A 21,030-nucleotide genomic window follows, 5' to 3' on the forward strand; every position below is an offset into this window, starting at 1 on the left:
CACGATCGTATATTACTAGAGGGAGCTATTAGGTGTACAACTTTGCTTCCGCCGTTTTTTTTCCGAAATTCGAGGCTTTATTGTAAAAAACTGGTTATACATTTATGATTCACTCCCAATGATCGTGCCAATTCTTTTTGACTTTGACTCGAGTCTTCATTAAGTAATGCTTCCAATTCTGCATCTTCGAAAACCTTCTCTCTTCCACCGCTATGCCGGTCTACGACGTGAAAATCACCGTTCTTGAAGCGTTGAAACCACTCACGACACGTTCTTTCACTAATAGCGGCTTCACCATAAGTATTTGAGAGCATTCGATGAGCCTCAGCCGCAGATTTCTTCATATTGAAGCAGAAAATTAAAACCTCCCGCAAATGACGAGAATTTGGCTCGTAAACTGACATTTTCAATCGAGAATAACTTTATAATGCAGACACAAATCGACTAATGTTTCTATGGGCTTATGTTGACAAATGCCCAAGTTTATTGCATGACGTCTATGATCTATTTATTTCGACCACTACTTACCGCTAAAGTCATCTATAGGAAAACGGCGGAAGCAAAGTTGTACACCTAATATATAAATCACACACATTATTTTCATTATTAACAAAGTGATAAAGATCTAGATAATTTGACATAGGAGGACCTGACACAGAATAATAAAACATTTTCATTTTCTTATGGAGTTTAACACAGTATATTTTTCCAATTTTTTATGATAATTATTAAGCAATTGTAGTATAATTAAACTGATAAATATAAAATATAGACGGATTAGAAAATCATTATAAAAATTGAAAATAATAAAACTATAATATGTATAAAATATATAAATATATTTTAGATATTTTATTCATATTAAGACTTGAATTTTTCTTCAAGTATAAGACGCTGATTAAATAGCCGATAAGAGCGCGCGGTGATTATTATTAAATCTTTATCTCTTTTAGATTTTAATATCAGATAAATTCATTACTTTTGAGGATTAATATATGAAACTTGGTTACGTGACTTCTTAGTTAGTTTTATATAGCGGAGATAAAGGCAAACTAAGCAAGAAATGTTCTAAGATAAAAAACAGGATCTTACGTTTCTACGTTGATTACGCACAATTAGCTGTTTTTAAGTTAAATTTTTATCAAAAGAGTTCATTATAGAGAGAATATCCTATGCGTTTGAGGTATAGAAAGTTGTATAGCTCGGATGAAGAGATAGTATACCCACAAGTGCTTTCATCTTGTCCAGATAAGTCTACTCAGAACAAAAAGACATTATTTCTCTATAAATATACATTTTATGATAGCTGAAGAGATGTTAAAGAAATGTCTGGGATAGTTAATATATGCATCACAAAAAATATATTTGTACTTTGATCTCACTGAGATTATCATTATCATTTATCAGATATCGTATTGCTCATCAGCTACTTCTACTAGAAGATAACGTTACCGGTTTTTTTTTTTTTTTTTTTTTTTTCAATTATGCAAACGTAATTGCGAATCGCAATACACAAATATAAACTCGATAGCGCTTGCTCCGAAAGCTCTATTTAATAAAAATGAAGACGTCAAAAGCTACGCGATTCTGCTGACGTGATTGTCTAACGGAACAGCTGATGAGGATACTGACGGCATATATTCCACGTATCTTCTTCACGTCTTTCTACGAATGATTCTTGAAGAAGACGTCTCGCTCATACGTTCGTTATCACGAGAAATAGGATCAAATAGGATCATCAACTCGCATTCTTTCAAGCCATTCGATAACAATGAAATATTATATATGCGTCTGACGCAAGCTGTTTTGTATTACGATCGCTTAAACGAGAAAGAACGCCGCGCGACAATAGTTGCAATAAGATCCGACAGTTTATAAACAAAGAGGTCCTGAGCACAAAGATTGTCGCAACCGATCCTAATAAAGTAAACAAATCGAAGATTTAAGTCAACATTTAGGCCGTATCCGTTACATGTGTCGAACATTAACGGATCAATCATTTTACCTTAATTTATACCTCCGACTTATGTTTACGACTGTATTGGCAACGATTATGACAATTCTTATGCTCATTGTCCGGCCCAGACGGGGAGAGAGAGAGAGAAAGAGAGAGAGAGAGAGAGAGAGAGAGAGAGAGAGAGAGAGAGAGAGAACAAAAGCGTAGTGGAAAGAATAAAAAAAAAAAGAAAAAAGAGAAAAAGGTAAAATCGCTGATCACAGAAAGATTGCAAGATGCAAAATGGCGGAGAAGGCGAGACAAAAATGGCGTAGTTACATATACTTGTCGCGCCGCTATATATACTCACCAATTACTGGAAATTAAACTCGGCATTATCGGCTTTTTACTACTTTCACTATTACTTAACGACCGACTGGAGTTAATACTCATACTTTTTTCTTCGTAAAATTTTGGCGGCTTTAAATGCACTGGTCCACCGCGAAATATTCGCTGGAACAGCGATCGACGAGTAATGATTGCGAGCGATGGCTTTCGTTAAAACTGAAACGCGCAAGATCAGATGCGCTCGTTACAGCGTTCCAAGTGACACTGTTGGAGCCACAGTGGCCTCGACGAGTGTAGCGCACGGCTTCGTGCCACGTGACATTGGGAAAGGGATCTTCCGCGAATCAAACGCGTAATAGATCTCCGCACATGCGTCGACCGCGGACTTTCGAATGCGAATAATCCAGAATCAAACGCGACGGTTCTTCATTCTGATTATTGAGCTTTACTTCTAAATATTTACTTAATATACAAATTATCAAAAAGAAAGTATTTATAATAGAAATTCTAAGTTTTTATATACATATATACAGTTTGATCTTGGGTGGAAGCGGTTCGGAGATTTCAATCTTGTTTTTTTTTAAATGGAAACACTCCAATTTTTTTACATAAATCGATTCCTTGCAATATTCTGCATAAAAAGTTATAGGGGTATGATGGCCAAAAGTTTAATAGTTTACGAGATATTTTATACTTTATTTTATTACTTTACTTTGACATAATTTTATATAAATTATGAAATATCTTATAAAATTATTTATTTTGCAATAATGTTATCTTAATATTTTAAGCTCAAAAAATGAAAGACATCAATCAGTGTAAAGAAAATAAAACAAGATTGACATTGAAATTTTCACCCAAGGTCAAACTAATGGCACCATCTTATGACCCCCTTAGAACCGAACAACTTTTGTCTGAAATATTTCTTTCTATCTTGCTTTATTTTTTAGATATTTAGGTGTTTCAATATAAATGCCCCACCCTGTGTGTATATATATATATATATTTTTTATAGATATGTAGGGGGTCAATAGACGAATTTAGAAATTTTCAGTTGTAGGTTGCAGCCCAAGAACGAATGTAAGGGGTGAAAGCACCTCATATGTAGAGGCTTTTCGCTTCTCTCGATATATCTCGAAAATTATTTGAGATCAAGAATCAAGAAATGTTTTATACAAAAGTTTCATGGCAAAAACAGTTCTATTTAACAACATTAATAAGAATTAAAAAAAATATTTTTTTAAGAATAACTTTTTTAAACTTTTATTAATGTGGTTAAATAGAGCTGTTTTTACCATGAAATTTTTGTATAAAACATTTTTTGATATCGCAAAAAGTCTACATATGAGGAGTGTTTTCACTTCTTAGAACCATTTTTGAGCGACAACTGAAAATATCTAAATTCATCTATTGACCGCCCCTACATGTCTATAAAGTTTCATCAAAATCAGAATTTTCAGGTTCACGAAGTTCTCTTGTCAATCAAATTATTATAAATTATATATTCTATTATTTTATTTATAAAACGAACACAGTTAATATAGTTCCAGAATCTCTTACAGCAACTTTTTTTATTCATTGCAATATACAATATATTTTATTGTGCATTTCGGAGACACAAATACGCGCTCATGCATAAATAAATAAGTGAATACTCTTCGCGTTCTTTTTTTAGGATACAATAGGAAATGTGGAAGATTCTTTCGAATGTACGTTTTCTAGCCACAGAAGATATTTGAATATGATAGAGGAAAAGATGAAAGTACATACATGGCCCATATCAGCGTAAATCAAAATGCTCAGCCTTCGCTCTGAAGACCAGTTACCTTCGAATTCTTTCAAGTCTATCTTAGAAAAATTTGGAATGTCCGCGGAATTCAGATATCTCGTTAAAGATCGCACAACGATGTGTGTCTTACTATCAATATCACTAAATGCTCATAAATCGGAGTATACGTCAAGGCACAATGCGCTAGATTGTTCTTTATCTACCATTGTTTAACTAATTTAAACTCTTATATAAAAAGGGATAAAACTCCTTTTCTCCCACAGTGTACATAATAGTGTTTCGTTACGATTCCATCGAGATAAATCGCCATATAGGTACACATACTATGATATGATACTTCAAAAATGAAACTGCTTCAATAGATTTGATGGCAAAATAAAGAGAATGATAATAATACTCTCTTACATGTAATTAAGTAGCTACTTAGCCGCACATCACCTGGCGAACAAAGTCTTCGTAATTGATATTACCCTGTGAATCTTCATGACCTGCCAATAATGTTTCTACTTCTTCATCGCTAAGTTTCTCACCTATAGTAATATACAAGATAAAAATTCTGTATGTTTCTTTTTTCATAAATGTGCATTTGCAATACGTACCGAGCGTTGTCAAAAGGTGTCGCAATTCTGCAGAAGATATAAAGCCATTTCCGTCTTTATCGAAATGACGCAGACCCTCGATAAAGTCATCCGCTGTGTCGGACGTACGGGACTTACTGATCGCTTGGTAGATCGGCAAAAATACCTCAAAACTAATACGCTCATCCGGTTTGTGTTGGTGAGTAAACTTCTTCACATCCGATTCAGTCGGATTCTGACCAAGAGCTCGTAATGCGTCGCCAATCTGGGACACATGTATTTTTCCATCCCCGCGGCTGTCAAACAACTGAAACGCTTCCTGGAATTCTAAAGTGCAATTCTACATTTACTTTTCATTATACAAACTCAATACTTAATTTATATTTTGTGCATATACACATATAATAAAATAATTTTGGAAAGTACTAAAATTGTTGAAGTATATTTTTTTAAATTAAAGATATAAAAGAAGGGTAACAATTTTATATAATTTTTTTTTGCCTCTCTTTAAATTCATCTTAAAGTACGTTGTAATTGAATCATCTAATTTAAAAGATTGCAAACGAATGGAATATTAGTAGTCTCACTACCAATGTTCTAAATCGATAAATATAGTTTACCCTCTATAGATGACATCATTCTATTAGCCAATTCTTGATAGCTGTAGCCATACATCCTGCACTTTTTTGCGAAAGACAAGATCTACTATACTTAAAGCTATCACTACACGTGACAATTGGAATATTAGAAATTTATTTTATATCGAACAATCTGTTCCTAATCACGTTTTGTATCGATGAAGCACATAACTCGCGAGAGTATAAAACCAGAATAATCGGCAAATCTTGATCAGAAGAGGCGGGATCGCGATTAAGTCGTCGACGACTCGCCAGCGGCTCGCTTTCAAATACCGAACCATAAAAGGCAATCCTCGGTAAGCGCGCGCACACCAGAGTTTAAAAAGGCGATGATACTCTTGACCTGAATTAAAAGCCCGGGGGAAAAGAACACGGTATAGCGTGGACCCCCCTTGATCGCTCGCCTCTCTTGATCTCGTTCTGCACTGACTGTTGCGTACAGTCGCCTTTGGACTTACCGGCCAGCTGATCCTCGGAGTAAGACGCCTGCGAACATACACACGTAACGATTCATTTAGACGCATGCTCATCATGGTTGGCACGACTCATCGTTAACGCGCTTCTATAATTCTCAACGATACTCACCATTGTTGAACGCTCCTTCAGTAATGGGCAGCAGCAACGAGGAGTGACAGATCCACACGTCACACGCGGATCTACGTATCAGGCGGTGCCCAATGAGCTCTATAGCGAAGACACTTGGTTTTCACCAGTGGTGACGTAGAGCGGAAGTGAGTCACGATCTCAACGCGTGAATGCTTTTATTCTTTTCCTTTTAGGTGAAATTCCCGTGGAATATCGTGGACTTCGTGTAATTGCCGTGCGATCGAGCGAATGTCACAGAGTCTCTAACATTGCTCCGATCGCTCTGAAGCTGGTAGTTCTCGTTCGATTTCGCTTTACAGACTGTAGAATTTTAAGAATGGTGTCATCTATTGGCAGCTTCTGGCATTGCAAAGCAGCATCTAGCGATGAAGTATCGAATTACATCTATATTTTATAAACTCGAATCGAATTCTTGAAATTTTTGATGAAATAACATTTCCTCATCGGATGAGGAAAGTATCAATTTGGAAAGAATTTTACATCGGTAATTGAAAAATTTCATATAGTTCTGAAACACAAATTTTATATAATATATACTATATATACTCGTAATAATATATATAGAAAATTAATTTCATTTTATATGCGCACATATACATAAAAATACTTTGATAATAATTTATTATTCCTGTCGGAGTATTTGACGTGGCACCGAAAATCTGGCCGTATAGTTCCACCGTATTTAAAATGGATCCAGTTGGCGCTGTTGTATCAGCTAGAAAAGCGTCGTTTGAAAAACGGCGGCATGACCTCTCACGCTTCCTTCTGATAAAAATCGCGTATAGTGAAAAATATGGGTTTTTTTTTCCATTATTTTTTCAATCTTTACAATATTTATCGTTCTAAATCATAAATTTAATAATAATTATTTATTCAGAACGTTAAACAAAAGCAGTAAAGATAATTTAACGTCAAACAATATAAGAGTTGCACACTGTTGCGATTGTAAGAATTGATACTGTTAGATATTTATATATGATTTTCATATACATACATGTATTACTTTGTTTTAATTAAAATAAACTTTGAATTAATAAATTGATGCAAAATACGTACGCATAAAGTTTGTTAATTGAAAAACACAAATATATACAAGTCCTTCGCATACATCACGATACATTGCGATTTATAATTTCTACTCTGTAAATATTCAAGAGATTGAAGAATACGTCATAACATTGTTTTATTTACAAGTTTCAAGCATTTGTCGACATATAAGAATCGTAAAAAAAGATATCGCAAAAAATCGGTATAACAATGGATCAGCTCAAAATTATTGTTACAATCTGACAGTTATGCGCACGGTCAATCACATATTTCATTCATTATACTACACATGATCATTTCTTTCCAGATTTTTTTATACCACCAGTGACTAGAGGACCTTTTTGACTGGCTTTTTTTGCTGCTTCAGCTAATGCTTTTTGTTGCTCTTTTTGCTTTTGCTTGAAAGCTACATCTTGATCGTCTAAAACTTTTGATTCCTTCTTTGGTGCCTTTAAGGGCTTTTTCTTACCTCCGTCTCGACCAGACATTCTAAAGCATACGAAAATTATTATATATTACAATTAATTATTAATTAAAAAAAAACACTAGCTTTAAAAACGTTGTCAAAATTAAACCAATGTAACCTCTGATGAAACACAATCAGAAAAACAATAAACGTGTATGATTTTAAATAACTATTGAATAATGGACATTAGATATGTAATTAATACTAACGCTAAATTAATAATTCGTATGTCACATAAATATACAGGGAATATATACTCTTAAAAATCATGCATGTGACAGTTTATACTGTAGTAAATACTATTCTTAAAACTTCTTGGAAATAAATCATATAAATATATTAAAATTTTTAACTTACTTGCAATAATAATAAATGTCCAAACAGAATTGCGTTTGAGAGATATAAACTGTACGTTCCAAAATTCGTAGAAATTGATAAATGTTTATGCGGTAAGGTTAATTTCTCGATTCGATTATAGATTGCGCTGCCATAAAGCTCGTGTCACACTATCGGATTTGGAATACGGACTGCGAATCGTCATCCATCCAATCAGAGCGAAGTAGCCAAGAATCTGATTGGATGATTGACAATTCGCAGTCCGTACGTCCGTAATCCAAATCCGATCCGCGTCCGCGGATATGTTATGCTCTTTTTCCCTTATATAGATTTGTTAAAAATTTTTATTTTAATAATATTTATAATTAATTTTTATTTTAATAATATTTATAATTTATAAAATTATATAAGGGATGATATTGTTTTGAGGTTGAGAGATAATATAATAAGATTGATCGAGTTTAGTTATCAAATGTGTGGATTTATGCAGTTTTTAATAAGACTTTATTTAGGATTTGGGCCGGTATTCATAATCAGTTCTTATTTCAACACCGTCTTAAGTAATGTCTTAAGATGCTTATACGGCTCTGTGATTGGTTTAGGACCTCTTAAGATTGTACTTAAAACGGTCTTAAATATAAGAACTGACTATGAATACCGGCCTTGGAGTTTGAGGATTCAAAGCAATGTTGTCCAATATTCTAGCATCTAGCGGAAAATGTGCACATAAATTATTAAAAATAGCTACTTTCGGTAATACTGTATTCAATTAAAGCAGTTTGAATCGCATTTGGTATAAATTAATTTTCTTATTGATATATATTCAGCTCGAAATATATCCATATGAATTGTGATTGTGAATGAACATCTGCAAGAATTGGTCATAAAATGTGGACAAATATTATTCCACTAGTTTCAAAGTTTCTTCTTTATTATTTTTTCAACAATTGCATCATGCGGTCTTTTTTACATTTTTCAGAGAATAATAATAAGTACAAAGAATTCTAAAAAAATATAAAATTTTAAATATTTTATAAAAAAAAAATTATTTATCTTTTATCTTTTTTTTTTTTTTTTTTTTTTTGGTGAGCAGAGAAGATATTCAAATGGTTCAACTCAACTCTATCTCACTATTGACTAGTTAGTTTACTTCGTAATAGTACATCTGTATTATCATTGCATGTAATTTTTCAGGATTGTTGTATCATTATTATTCAAGTGTCAAAATGCTACCTAAATTGGAATTAATTGCCGCAGCGTGTGAAAATATGGGTATTGGAATAAATGGTGATTTACCCTGGCGTTTGAAGTAAGATCATCGACAAATTGTTTACGCAAGTGAAATCGTTATTGAGAATCAGGAGAACATTCTATGAATAAACTTCAATTTATACAGGACTGAAATGGCATTCTTTACACGGATGACAACTGACACAAAGGATAAAAATAAAAAGAATGTCGTACTTATGGGCCGGCGTACGTGGGATTGTATCCCCGAAAAATACAGACCTTTAAAAGATCGCATAAACATGGTGTTAACGTCACAATCATTGTAATTATGGACGAAATCATCGATGAAATAAAAAGTATAATTTTTTGAAAAAATAAATAAATAAATAAATAAATAAATTGTATCAATTTTAGGGATTATGGAGATAAGGCAATAACATGCAAAAGTATACCACATGCTATCAAAGTGCTTACGGAAATGCAAAATCAGATAGAAAGGGTGTGGGTAATAGGAGGAAGTAGCGTGTACAAGGTATTTTGTGTAAGAGATGTGTAAAATAACATAGATAAATTAATATCACAAATGTGACATTTTCAAGATATAAATCTTTTTTTTTTTTTTTTTGCTTGTATACCATACTTTTTGTATTTAAACTGAAACAAGTATATATTCCTCACTTAGGAAACAGAAAAGAAAAGCAAAAAAAATTACAGAAAATATGGCTAAAAAAAAAACAGATTTAATAACAAAAATATAAATATTGATAGTCTAAATTTAAATTAGATAACAATTTTTGCATTCACATACAGGGCGCCATGGAATCCCCGTATTTTGGACGATTGTATTTGACACGTATAAAGAAAGAATTTGAATGTGATACATTCTTTCCCCTTATTCCAAATAACTTTGTATTGATAAAGTAAGTAATTAATATTTCTTTTACGTTTGATATTTTATATCAATGTTATTCTGTTTTATAACATCTAATTCTAGAGATCCAACTGTACCACAAGATATCCAAGAAGAAAAAGGAATAAAATTTGTATATGAAATATATGAAAAAAGATAATGACCACCTCAATATTTTAATTAGTAAAGTTATTATATGACAGAGAAAGAGAAAGACACTATTTTTATAAAATATTTTCTTTGCTATGTATCTATAGTATATAATAAAAATATAAAACATTGTGACAAACATATTAATGATATTGTTAATCATTTACAATTATAATATACAAATACATTATTAATCATTATGGTATTTTTTTACATAGTATTTTTCAAACATATATTTTAGATATATTTATTTAGGATAAGAAAAATTTGTGACAAAACCTATACCTTTAACCTTGCTACTAGTTATACTACTTTATATTTCATAATAAAAATCATGCTTGTTCATTTAAGCATATGAGCACATTAACCAGGTGGCCACTGCAATTGTCGACCCCCGAGAACATGCAAATGCAAATGATACACAGACTGCGCACCATGTTTTCCATCATTGACTACCAGGCGAAATCCATTTGTTAAGCCTTTCTGCTTTGCAACTTTATGAGCAATATTCATCAAGTGGCCAAGTAAAGGTTCATCTTCATCTTGAGCTTTGGAAAGTTGCGAAATTGCTTTCCGTGGAATCACCAGAAAGTGTACAGGTGCTTGAGGATTTACATCGTCAAATGCAACGCACTGTAAAACATAAATATATTTAAATTGTTTTTTTTTTTGTATCAATATTTTATTTATATTTGATATAAAAATATCTTATACATTTAAATAAAGTTTATTTCTATTTACAAATATCTAAGAACAAAAGTTATAAGTATATTGAATTATTTCTAATAATGAGGAGTATTTATATACAATTTCTATATTAATATTAATCTGCAATTCTTTTAGATTAGAGGTAACTGAAGTCAACATGTTCACTATGCAACTCAGCAGAAAAAAATGTCGTTATATAAATGTGGTTGTTATTGCGAGTACTTGCGGTAATAGTGAATTTAAATAACGTGCAACGTATAATAATAATTACTCTCAGATGAGTGAATGGCATATATCTTTTAAAAGAAATATACTTTAATATTTAAAAATATACTTAAAAATGTACATCGTTTAGTGCACTATATTTCCTGTATTATAATCTACATATGAAATTATATATAAATTAATATTTGACATATATATATATGTGTTGAAGGCAACGTACATAATGCCGGTAAAACGATTTGTGACAAAATCATTCAACAAAATGATATAATTTTCAATATTTTTATCTCATGATATATAATTTACCTGGTTATCTTCGTAAATAAAATTGCATGGAATCTCTTTGCGTAGTATTTTTCCAAATATTGTTTCGTTTTCTGGCACAGCTGATTGCGCCTTCTCCACTTCGGTCGCCATTTTTCTCCAACTGACAAAACAGTTAGGTCGATTGCCGCCAAGGTAACCTAGATGTCTATACGTACTTAAGACAAAGTTCGATAATACCTTCATATCGAGAAATAGTAACGTTATCGCAAGTACATAAATAATAATATGTAAGTATATTATCAATGTCACGTTATATGTGTCCTAATGTTTTATTATATTTTTATTTTTTCTATCACATAAATTCTTTTGCGATCTAAAGGTTACAATCACAGTTAGGTGATCACAAAAACAGTTAGGTCGGTTGCCACCAAGGTAACCTACATGTTTGTATTTACACTATACACACTGAGGACGAAGTTCAATAATAACCATGTCGAGAAGTAGTAACGTTATTGCTGGCGCATAATTAATAATATGTAAGTATATTATCAATGTCGTTATATGTGTCTCATTTTTATCATATCTTCTTCTGTTTTATTACATAAATATCTTTTAGCGGTCTAAAGGTTACAATCATCAAATATAAAGATGCACGTCAATAGTTGCAACTGAGATCCTGAGAATCTATTATCGGCATTGTTTAATTTTCGTCTAACAACAAAGATAAAATGATTCCACGAGCGTTAGGAGCGTCAAGTCGAACATGCAAAATGCCCGAATTTCGATTCATACATCTCGGAAATTGTTTGAAATTTACAAGTTAATGCCAAAGAGGATCTAATCCTCTTTGTTTAATACTTTTTCACTTCTCGATAAATTCAAATGCTTAGTCAACTCTATAATTATATAAAATTGTTTAGAACTATTGTCAAGTCTCTCTGACAAATATATTAAAAGAGGTATATACTATTATCAAACTTTGACAGATTCTTGCGTATAAAACTATAAAACTTTTATTTTATGATACAGTCTTCTTAACAATGCGTTTACGTATCTATTTTTGATATCTTAATATGCAATAATGCACTTTAATGAACTGATATAAATATTGTCACTTATTGCTTTATACATTTCGATATTATACATTAACAAAAAATATAATATAGTACATATAAGATATGGCAGTGCGCTTTCTGGTTTTCTGTGTAAGATTCTAAATCTTTCACATGTTTCTAATGGGTTATATAAAATTCTCAATCTTAGAAAACTAATTTCTACTGTTGAAAAATATATATACACATATGTTATCTTAATATGTTACCTTAATTTTATGTAAATTTTATATTGAACTAAAGTTAACTTAGATATTTGCGGTATATATACATTCGCTTTTATACCTTTAATAGAATTCGTTACAATTATACACATCTTACTTAACTTTTTAATTAAAGTCATATACATACAACTAAGCTGATAAATACAATCATGATGTAAATATAATAATAATATTTAATATTATATAATATACTATATAATATTAAATATTATTATACTTACATCATGATATATATTATATAATATATATATTATATAATATATTATATAATATTAAATATTAAATATTTAATTGTATATATTTACTTCACGAAACACAATGACATGAAATAAAAGAAATTAATGGGAAGTATAATTCTTAACATCATTATAAAAAAGATATGATTGACTGAAATATTAAGATATCATTATGTGTAAATAAATAACATATCAAAAATAATAATTGTCTCATTCTTAATTATTGTATATATACTACATTGTATACTTGTATGTTAAGGTACACCTATATAGAAACCCCATAAATTAATTTAAATCATGGATTGTTTTGCAAAATTATTACATGTGATTATGGTTTAATAGCTTAACTACAGGAGACCAACTATAAAAATAAACTATAAGGTGTACATGACTATTATCGACTATTTGATATAACGGATTTAAATGTGAATTTTAACTTGTTAATTAAATTTGTAGTATTGTAACGAATAAATGTGATTCTTAATATTCATATTAGATATTTATTAACCAGCCTGCTATTAATAATTTTATAAACTATTATAGCGTGCTTACATATGTTAGATATATTTCTATTCCTGAATACAGTTACGTCAGTCTGAGTTTATTAGTAAATCTATATAACTTATATATATATATGAAACAGTCATTGTATATCTTCTTCAGTAATATATCGGTGTCTTACTGCTTGAGCTGCGGTTACACGACTATGAGGATCAAACATGAGCATACTTCTTATTAAGTCTAGTCCATGTTCATTGAGATCTGGTATTATTGCACCAAGAGGTTTAGGTTGTCTGTATGGGAAAGCTGTCCAACTGAGCGATACATTCTCTGGCCATGCTTGCTGCGATGGAGTGCCCAAAACTCTAATATGGAAAAAGAAAAGAAACAATGGAGAAAAATTAGGAAATGTAATTTTTTTAAAAAAGAAAAGGATAAGAGAATTGTATTAACTTACTGGAAAATCCTGTCGAGTTGATCACCTTCACTAGAGCCTGGGAATAATGGTTCCAATTTGCAAAGTTCTGCCAATATACATCCGACAGACCAGATATCTACAGGGGTAGCATAGGAACATCCTAAAAGTACTTCAGGTGCTCGATACCATTGAGTCACAACCTATAATAAAGTATCACGAACATTCATCAATAACAATGTCATACAGGAGAGAGAAATATATTACAGACATAATTAACTTGTATATATACCATAGTCCGAAACAAAAACATCAATTGTTTTACAATATTGTTATATAATACTGGCACACATTCTTACTTATAAATTAAATATTGAAAATTAATGAATTATGAAGAATGAAACCATAAATGAATTAATAAATAGATGTAAATAAAAAATAACAAAATAATAATAACAGTAACAATATTTTTTGATCAATTTTAATCAATTTTATAGTCGTTCTAACAAAGATTGTGATAAATAATGGTTTCCTGTATAATTTTTTTGTCGCGCATAATATGTAAGAAATTGTTGTAAAATATAATTTAAATCCACCAATATACATCGAGATATTTATGGTCAACAAGAAAGACGTAATTTATAATACGTTGCATATCATACTGTTTATTATTAACATACCACGGAAGTTAATCTCATCTCAAAGTCGTAGGTCTTGGCTAAACCAAAATCCGCAATTTTGATTCTTCTTTCCCGCGTTACCAAAAGATTTTGCGGTTTCAAGTCTCTGTGTATTATTCTATGGCTATGTAGGAATTCCACTCCACACAATATTTCTTTCGACATTTGCTTCACGATATTCGGCGGGATACTCGATTGTGGAGAGCTTTCTCGGTAATTGGCTATATAAGAAGCGAGATCTCTTTCCACGTGTTCGAACACCAACCAGAGGGTGAGACCACGATCTAGCCTCTCGGACTGTTCACCATCACCCGATGGTAAGTGAAGATAATCTCCTTGGCAGACATCGAGTAATCTGACCTGGAAAGGAAGAAATCATATTAATTCTTTTTATAAGATTGCGACATTATTTTGACATATTGCGTATATTAAGGAAGATTATTGCAAGTTCTAATACTCACAATATTTGGATGTTCGAATCGTTCGAGCGACTTTAAAGCAGCGATCTCTCTTAGTGTGGACATAGGTAGACCATCGTCTGTCAAAGGTACTCTAACTTTCTTAAGCGCTACAATTTGACCGCTGGACTTATCCTTTGCCTTGTACACCGTGCCATATGCACCGTTCCCGATAAGGGACAGGTCTTCGTACGATGCATGTTCGCGCAGCGTAAAGCTCTGTACGGTTGTCTCGGATTTTGGTCTGGAGAGACCAGAAAGCTCGTCGCTCTGTTCGCTATACTTCATTACAATGGATTTCAGCGTACCGAGCTGCTCTTCTTTCGAAGTACCCGGAATCGCTTCGGTGGAGATCGTCGCGATGTCTTTCTTTTTTTTAAAGATCTTTGGATCCGTTTGCTCGGTCGATTTCGGTGACGGTTCATCGATTGAAACCCATCCCTCGGAGGTTCCAGCTTGTTTTGCAACGTCTGAGAGATGTTTTTCCTCCTCTTCCCCTTCCTGGACGAGCAAAACTTCCGCCTGCAAAGATATCTCACTCGTGGACGGTGTCTCGGTACTTTCCACCTCTGTTAAGTGTTTTGCAGACGGTTTGTCGGTTGCCGTTTCAAATTGTTTCGATTTTTTTGGAGCCGTTGGCGTCGATAGATCTGGTTCGAGCTCTGTGCTCGAACGTCGTGATCTACCAGCCATCACAACATCTCGACTTCTACCTGAAACATTAACAAATTTTTTCATTATTAGTACATCGATAGAAAGAAAATATAAATAGTTTCTTTTTATCCTGTTTTTATTACTATAACTATCCTTGACACACACATAAATATTATTCCAAATTATATTTATTAAACTGAAAGAAATATATAATAAAAATAAACATAAAATATCACTTTCTTTCTTTTCTTAATATGATATACTTTTTTGATGTATTTTTTAAGAATAACGAATATTCCGAAACTAGCATAACGCCGAGAAATTTAATGATTTTTTACATTGAAAAAAAAAAAAAAAAAAAAAAGTGATGAGTGAATTTAACGTGGTTTTTTTTAAAAGTTTCAATAAATTTCAAGGAGTGATCTTATCTTTTATTAATGAATATCTGTAGGAATTCAATTTTTAATTTATTTTCTAGTAATTTTAATTTATTTTTCAGCAGTACAAATTAAAAAAAGTTATATATTGCAGATAGAATACAAAATAATAATGGAGAAGCTCCCGCATGAAACCTGAGTTTCTCTTCTTCAATATTTTATTCCTCCCTGATTCTTATCGAGATCTGTGCGGAGATGCATGAGGACGAGAGATGCATTGCATCTCTGAATCGTATGCATTTCGCGTGTGATTGCATGTGCGTTTGTACGGCGAGACTTGTGACACCCGGGTTCCCCCGGGTATAATAAGGCAAATAAGTACACGGCTCTGTTTCTTTCCCTCTTTTTCCTCCTGCTCGCCGCGAACGTTTTATTAAAATTTCGAGACGGTACCGCAAGCGACGCGCGATCGTGGCGGGCCGTCTGCTACGCGACATCTGCACCGACACCTGCGTTCATATAATAGCCCGCTCATGCCGGCTTTCCAGAACATCTTGTAAATGCAAGAGGCCCTATAAACCCACCCGGGGGCCCTTGCCCCTTTATTTTCCGTGTTCGGATCGAGGGATAATCATTGGTCGGTCGCGTTTCACCGGAAACGCGATTGATAAATAAATAGATTTTAATTACGAACAACGAATTATGAATTATCAGTTATTTAGAATTAGTTGATTAGAATCAACATTTGACGAGGAAGCATGAATTTTGCTGACATCCGTATTATTATATGAAAACTTCAGTTTCGACGCATCATCGAAAGAAAAAAGGAGGTCGGGGATACATCTTCGTTGTACGAAGAGATACGAAGTTACGCTTTGCATGTATGCGAGATAGGGGAGATCCCATGGCATATAATTCAAACGGTTTTAAATTCGACCGGATGCCGAAAAAGATACCCGCGACTTTACATCAAGAGGAAATAATAAACCACGCGCTCTTATCGCTCCGTAATTTTATCTCTTTTTCTTAGCAACATATGGTCGTTATTAAATACTAGTTATGAGAAAAATTGTCAAGTTTCAGATATACATTGTAACGCAATGTCATTGATTCAATAATGCATTCCTTTATATTTTATAAGAAATTTAAATTTTTTTTACGTACGTTAATTTAGTCAAATGATAATCTTTCATGTATCATATTAATAACAAATTAATATCAAATAATTTACACCGGTAGTTTTATAAACGTACGGTTCGTGTAGAGACGGATGTACTCTCGTGTGTGATTTTGATTAAATTTCTCTATCAATTTCCTCTTGCGATAAGAAATCATTAACTAGAAAGCTGGGACGGACGGAAGGAATGAAGGAAGAAACGAGCAAAGGAATGAAAAGGCAGGGCACATCATTTTTTACAACGCGACAGTTTCTTTCAGGCACTTTTGGTGTCGGATTAGGGAAAGGAAATATCTTGGACATAAATTTCGAGAAACCGTTGGGAAAATCTCAGATCAAGATGTGTCGCGAAAAGAAAGAAACGAAGGGAAAATATATGGTTTAACGGAACTGAAGAAAAACATGTCTTCGCTCTCTAGGAGAAACCAGCAACTTTGTGTGTACAGAACGCGTTGCGGCATTATCTCACAAGACCACCTTCCTGGAAGAGGCAGATGTTCCTATAGTTTCGTTGGATGCCGAGAAAGAGAAGCGAGGACAACGAAGTGCAACGTAAGATTTTTTTTTTTTTTTTTTTTTTTTTTTTTACGAGACGAAGATGGAAGAATGTACTTTGTGCTTCTTAATTGCTTCATATTTACTTCCATTAGTGAGCGCAATAATATGCCGACAACAATTTGTTTTCGCTAATATTCGGTAATATAATGTCCTCGCAAGTAATTTCTAAATTACGTATCTTATTAGAAAACACGTATAAGGGAGACATGTTGTTCCACCATTGTGGAAAAATGATGTTTCATTAAAGGAAGTGAATAATTCAATTAGAAATGAACGAGAAGAATGTGTGTTTGATGTTTTCCCAAAACTATGAAAAACATATATTTGACAATCTGCAATGTATTTTTGATGCGAGGCTTTTAATGAACCAATTAAATTCTAATTTTTAATAATGTAAAGTTTATGCTGCAAAATACTATGTCACCGAAGGTCTGAAGTTTTCCTTCATCATCTTCGGCGTCTGAAAGAAGGGACAATAGACGTCTCTCCTTTTCGAGACACCTTTATTTTATTACCCGCAGTTTTTTTTTTCTGTTCTTGTCGTTGCGAGAGAGACTTACAAGAAGGTACGTATTCTTCTACATTGTTATATCCAGGGCCATACATAAAAAGGAACGAGAAAGTTGACGTAGCAGATAAAGTAGTCAGAACGCGCTCCATGGAAAGACCTCGGAAAACTGATAATGCTTGTGTTAGATAAATAGTCGTACGCTAAAGATACATTCAATGGAGTATAGAAAGAATTTTTAACTAATTTTTGATTTAATAGCTATATATCCGATATATGTTTTACGTATCGACTTGTGGAAAAACACGACTTCCGTCAGGAAATCAGATAACGTAAGAACCTTCGAATATCGAAATCTTGAATTACTCAATCTTCTTATCGAATTGCTCGAGACGATATATACGATAAATTCAGTATAATTTTAGTCTATTAATAAATTCGAAATGTTTTGAAAAAATGCAAAGGCAAGCATGTTCTGGTATGCATGCCAATGTGTTGTCTTAAGAAAAAAATTTATCTAAATCGATATATTTTTCTCTCTGTACTTTGGAGCATAAAATATTAAGGATAAAAAATAGTCAAAAGATATCGAAAACTAAATTTTTACAAAAATAAGCACGTGTCTATCTAAGAATCGTTTATTACACAAAAAATTATTTCACTTCTATTTTCGCATATCTCGAAAAAAAAAAAAAAAAAAAAAAAAATAAAAATGAGTATACGTTTTATGTTATCGCATATCTTCAATAAATTATTATCGCATTACATTCCTTTCTCTCTCTCTCTCTCTCTCTCTCTCTCTCTCTCTCTCTCTCTCTCTCTCTCTCTCTCTCTCTTCACAAGAAGAGAGTTATCCATCAGCGTTTTTTGATATGCAGCTTATCAAGTTTCTCGCCGGCAGAGTCATTGAAATTTTAGATCGTACGAGTTGCGCTTCCGCGGTTTCCGTAAAGTTACACGTATTACGATGTTTGCGTACTATGTAAGACGTAGCATGAGCTACGACGTAGCGCGTAAATCATGCGTCACCTTAATTGCAATGTATTAGGTGTACAACTTTGCTTCCGCCGTTTTCCTATAGATGGCTTTAGCGGTAAGTAGTGGTCGAAATAAATAGATCATAGACGTCATGCAATAAACTTGGGCATTTATCAACATAACCCCATAGAAACATTAGTCGATTCGTGTCTGCGTCATAAAGTTATTCTCGATTGGAAATGTCAGTTTACGAGCCAAATTCTCGTCATTTGCGGGAGGTTTTAATTTTCTGCTTCAATATGAAGAAATCTGCGGCTGAGGCTCATCGAATGCTCTCAAATACTTATGGTGAAGCTGCTATTAGCGAAAGAACGTGTCGTGAGTGGTTTCAACGCTTCAAGAACGGTGATTTTCACGTCGAAGACCGGCATAGCGGTGGAAGAGAGAAGGTTATCGAAGATGCAGAATTGGAGGCAGTACTTAATGAAGACTCGAGTCAAAGTCAAAAAGAATTGGCACGATCATTGGGAGTGACTCAACGAGCAATTTCAAAATGTATAACCAGTTTTTTACAATAAAGCTTCGAATTTCGGAAAAAACGGCGGAAGCAAAGTTGTATACCTAATAATTGAAGCCACATTTACGGCCTATTGTTTGCAGATAGTACGCGGGGTAGGCATGAATGAATGGCTATGCGCGAGCGTAAAACACACTCGTGCGCCATTTAATTCGTTATGACCTCACGCTCTTCCCTTCAGATGTAACTGCTATAAGAGTTCGAATCTTCTCTTAAATCTCGACAACGCCACACTGAGAGCCATGGATTCGCTTTGTTACAAATCTCTCATGCCGCTAGACAGAGTTGTTACGTTACTAGGCTTAGGATATCAAATAGATTAATTTAATCGTTACTTTAAGTACACAAGTTCTCTATCGATTACTTTATCCCAATTGCATCCAGATATCAGCTACAGTCATTCACGAAAATAAAATAGAGTTTGATAAAGGTTACATGGGATCACTTTCTTGTCTTGTCAAAATTGTTACAAATAAAGTTATAGGAAAATTTATGGTTTCGTATAGATGATGCAATTTAATTAAATCTAGTAATCAGAAAAATTAAACCCGAAAGATATCGTGGACATTTAAATAAATTTTTACAGTTTGAAGTATTATGCATTTATGCATGCGGAAACGATGCCATGACACTTGGAAAATATTTATTCACTACGTCGAAGATAATTCTTCATTAACAAACTATTGTCGCAAGTTGCGACAAACGTTTGTCGCAAGTTGCACTAATAATAAGATTATCGCAGCTTGTAGTTGTCAGTTAAATGGTATTTAATTGTTGACGAAAAGCAAATATATGGCAGAAAAAAGATTTACAATTATTACTCAAGATTTTAAGATTATTTATTATCCGCTTGTCGAGAAGCAATATTGTGTAATTTTATTTAGAAATTGGAATAATCAAATTTCGATAAAATAAACGACAAAGAACGTCCATTCTTCGTGTAGAGAGCTCTCTCGTGGTTGAACGCGCGGTGACAGTCCAATTAGAAATTCGAATAATTTACGAATACCGCGTCGGAGGCTCTATCCAATTAAAGACGCTGAAAATACACGATGAATCTGACGATATTTCTGGGCGTTCATTTGTCACGCTAGACTACCAAACAGAGTAAACAGGACGTCACTGCTCCCAGATTATCTGTAGGATTGACACTGCTACGTACTCGAGTCTTTCACACAACAAACACTTGCTCAACCTTTTCATTCACTTCTATTTCTAGAACGAAAAGTCGAGCGCGAGTATAGTGGGAGAGTACACGCATGTCCAGTGTCGTATATCGTTTTAATAGCGCCTGATGAGTGTTTTGAATACGATTAGTACTCTGCGTTGATACCACTGCTT

At 33.0% G+C, this 21,030-nt stretch overlaps 5 protein-coding genes and 2 long non-coding RNA genes across 12 annotated transcripts in view; 2 read left to right on the forward strand and 5 right to left on the reverse strand.

Moving 5' to 3' along the window:
* Nucleotides 1-356: 356 nt before the first annotated feature.
* LOC138942114 (uncharacterized) lies at nucleotides 357-2,575 on the reverse strand. The gene is made up of 3 exons (XR_011448272.1): nucleotides 2,307-2,575; nucleotides 1,093-1,254; nucleotides 357-573 (listed from the first exon to the last, which is right to left on the reverse strand). It is a non-coding gene; the product is annotated as an uncharacterized lncRNA (long non-coding RNA).
* Nucleotides 2,576-3,836: 1,261 nt separating this feature from the next.
* Nucleotides 3,837-6,298, reverse strand: Mlc-c (Myosin light chain cytoplasmic). Of its 2 annotated transcripts, XM_070312150.1 has the most exons (4): nucleotides 5,875-6,298; nucleotides 5,748-5,775; nucleotides 4,673-4,978; nucleotides 3,837-4,603 (listed from the first exon to the last, which is right to left on the reverse strand). In XM_070312150.1, the coding sequence occupies exons 1-4, from the start codon at nucleotides 5,875-5,877 to the stop codon at nucleotides 4,497-4,499; spliced, it is 444 nt and encodes a 147-aa protein (XP_070168251.1). In that variant the 5' UTR covers nucleotides 5,878-6,298; the 3' UTR covers nucleotides 3,837-4,496. The 2 variants fall into 2 exon arrangements, with proteins under 2 accessions (XP_070168251.1, XP_070168252.1); XM_070312151.1 differs by lacking the exons at nucleotides 5,748-5,775; nucleotides 5,875-6,298 and adding an exon at nucleotides 5,272-5,729.
* Nucleotides 6,299-6,486: 188 nt separating this feature from the next.
* On the reverse strand, nucleotides 6,487-8,054 carry LOC138942112 (translation machinery-associated protein 7 homolog). Its single transcript, XM_070312152.1, has 2 exons — nucleotides 7,766-8,054; nucleotides 6,487-7,431 (listed from the first exon to the last, which is right to left on the reverse strand). The coding sequence occupies exon 2, from the start codon at nucleotides 7,428-7,430 to the stop codon at nucleotides 7,236-7,238; it is 195 nt and encodes a 64-aa protein (XP_070168253.1). The 5' UTR covers nucleotide 7,431; nucleotides 7,766-8,054; the 3' UTR covers nucleotides 6,487-7,235.
* A 365-nt stretch (nucleotides 8,055-8,419) lies between these two features.
* Dhfr (dihydrofolate reductase) lies at nucleotides 8,420-10,160 on the forward strand. Of its 2 annotated transcripts, none has more exons than XM_070312117.1 (6): nucleotides 8,420-8,497; nucleotides 8,939-9,053; nucleotides 9,141-9,296; nucleotides 9,389-9,506; nucleotides 9,785-9,894; nucleotides 9,969-10,159. In XM_070312117.1, exons 1-6 carry the CDS (start codon nucleotides 8,431-8,433, stop codon nucleotides 10,042-10,044), a joined length of 642 nt encoding a protein of 213 aa, XP_070168218.1. In that variant the 5' UTR covers nucleotides 8,420-8,430; the 3' UTR covers nucleotides 10,045-10,159. The 2 variants fall into 2 exon arrangements, with proteins under 2 accessions (XP_070168218.1, XP_070168219.1); XM_070312118.1 differs by lacking the exon at nucleotides 8,420-8,497 and adding an exon at nucleotides 8,519-8,537 and having other exon boundaries at nucleotides 9,389-9,515; nucleotides 9,969-10,160.
* Hint1 (histidine triad nucleotide binding protein 1) lies at nucleotides 10,147-11,613 on the reverse strand. The gene is made up of 2 exons (XM_070312119.1): nucleotides 11,274-11,613; nucleotides 10,147-10,667 (listed from the first exon to the last, which is right to left on the reverse strand). The coding sequence occupies exons 1-2, from the start codon at nucleotides 11,475-11,477 to the stop codon at nucleotides 10,398-10,400; spliced, it is 474 nt and encodes a 157-aa protein (XP_070168220.1). The 5' UTR covers nucleotides 11,478-11,613; the 3' UTR covers nucleotides 10,147-10,397.
* LOC138942084 (uncharacterized) lies at nucleotides 11,280-12,726 on the forward strand. Its single transcript, XR_011448248.1, has 3 exons — nucleotides 11,280-11,521; nucleotides 11,614-11,770; nucleotides 11,851-12,726. It is a non-coding gene; the product is annotated as an uncharacterized lncRNA (long non-coding RNA).
* Nucleotides 12,727-13,096: 370 nt separating this feature from the next.
* Nucleotides 13,097-21,030, reverse strand: part of LOC138941962 (cyclin-dependent kinase 4) — a 15,763-nt gene continuing 7,829 nt past the window's right edge. For 2 of the 4 annotated variants that reach the window (XM_070311948.1, XM_070311947.1), the window contains exons 2-5: nucleotides 14,864-15,573; nucleotides 14,403-14,762; nucleotides 13,765-13,925; nucleotides 13,097-13,672 (exon numbers count right to left, since the gene is read on the reverse strand). In XM_070311948.1, the coding sequence (XP_070168049.1) occupies nucleotides 13,450-13,672; nucleotides 13,765-13,925; nucleotides 14,403-14,762; nucleotides 14,864-15,553 (1,434 nt within the window). In that variant the 5' untranslated portion in view covers nucleotides 15,554-15,573 and the 3' untranslated portion in view covers nucleotides 13,097-13,449. Of the gene's footprint in view, nucleotides 13,673-13,764; nucleotides 13,926-14,402; nucleotides 14,763-14,863; nucleotides 15,574-20,788; nucleotides 20,813-21,030 lie in introns of those variants that run through there. The other 2 variants (XM_070311950.1, XM_070311951.1) reach the window with 2 other exon arrangements.

Source organism: Polyergus mexicanus, unplaced genomic scaffold (assembly GCF_030449975.1).
Source record: "Polyergus mexicanus isolate NDT 795.1 unplaced genomic scaffold, iyPolMexi1.0 SCAF_21, whole genome shotgun sequence".
In the NCBI taxonomy this organism is placed as follows: Eukaryota; Metazoa; Arthropoda; class Insecta; order Hymenoptera; family Formicidae; genus Polyergus; species Polyergus mexicanus.

Excerpts from the sequence above, each read along its gene's own strand:
- Dhfr (XM_070312117.1), top strand. The coding sequence starts at position 8,431 with ATGTTGTCCAATATTCTAGCATCTAGCGGAAAATGTGCACATAAATTA. Across the intron at positions 9,507-9,784 it reads GAGGAAGTAGCGTGTACAAG|GGCGCCATGGAATCCCCGTA; the intron begins GTATTTTGTGTA and ends ATTCACATACAG. Across the intron at positions 9,895-9,968 it reads AATAACTTTGTATTGATAAA|AGATCCAACTGTACCACAAG; the intron begins GTAAGTAATTAA and ends ATCTAATTCTAG.
- Hint1 (XM_070312119.1), bottom strand. The coding sequence starts at position 11,477 with ATGAAGGTATTATCGAACTTTGTCTTAAGTACGTATAGACATCTAGGT. Across the intron at positions 10,668-11,273 it reads TTATTTACGAAGATAACCAG|TGCGTTGCATTTGACGATGT; the intron begins GTAAATTATATA and ends TATGTTTTACAG.
- Mlc-c (XM_070312151.1), bottom strand. The coding sequence starts at position 5,326 with ATGTATGGCTACAGCTATCAAGAATTGGCTAATAGAATGATGTCATCT. Across the intron at positions 4,979-5,271 it reads AATGATGTCATCTATAGAGG|AATTCCAGGAAGCGTTTCAG; the intron begins GTAAACTATATT and ends ATTGCACTTTAG. Across the intron at positions 4,604-4,672 it reads ACACCTTTTGACAACGCTCG|GTGAGAAACTTAGCGATGAA; the intron begins GTACGTATTGCA and ends ATATTACTATAG.
- LOC138942112 (XM_070312152.1), bottom strand. The coding sequence starts at position 7,430 with ATGTCTGGTCGAGACGGAGGTAAGAAAAAGCCCTTAAAGGCACCAAAG.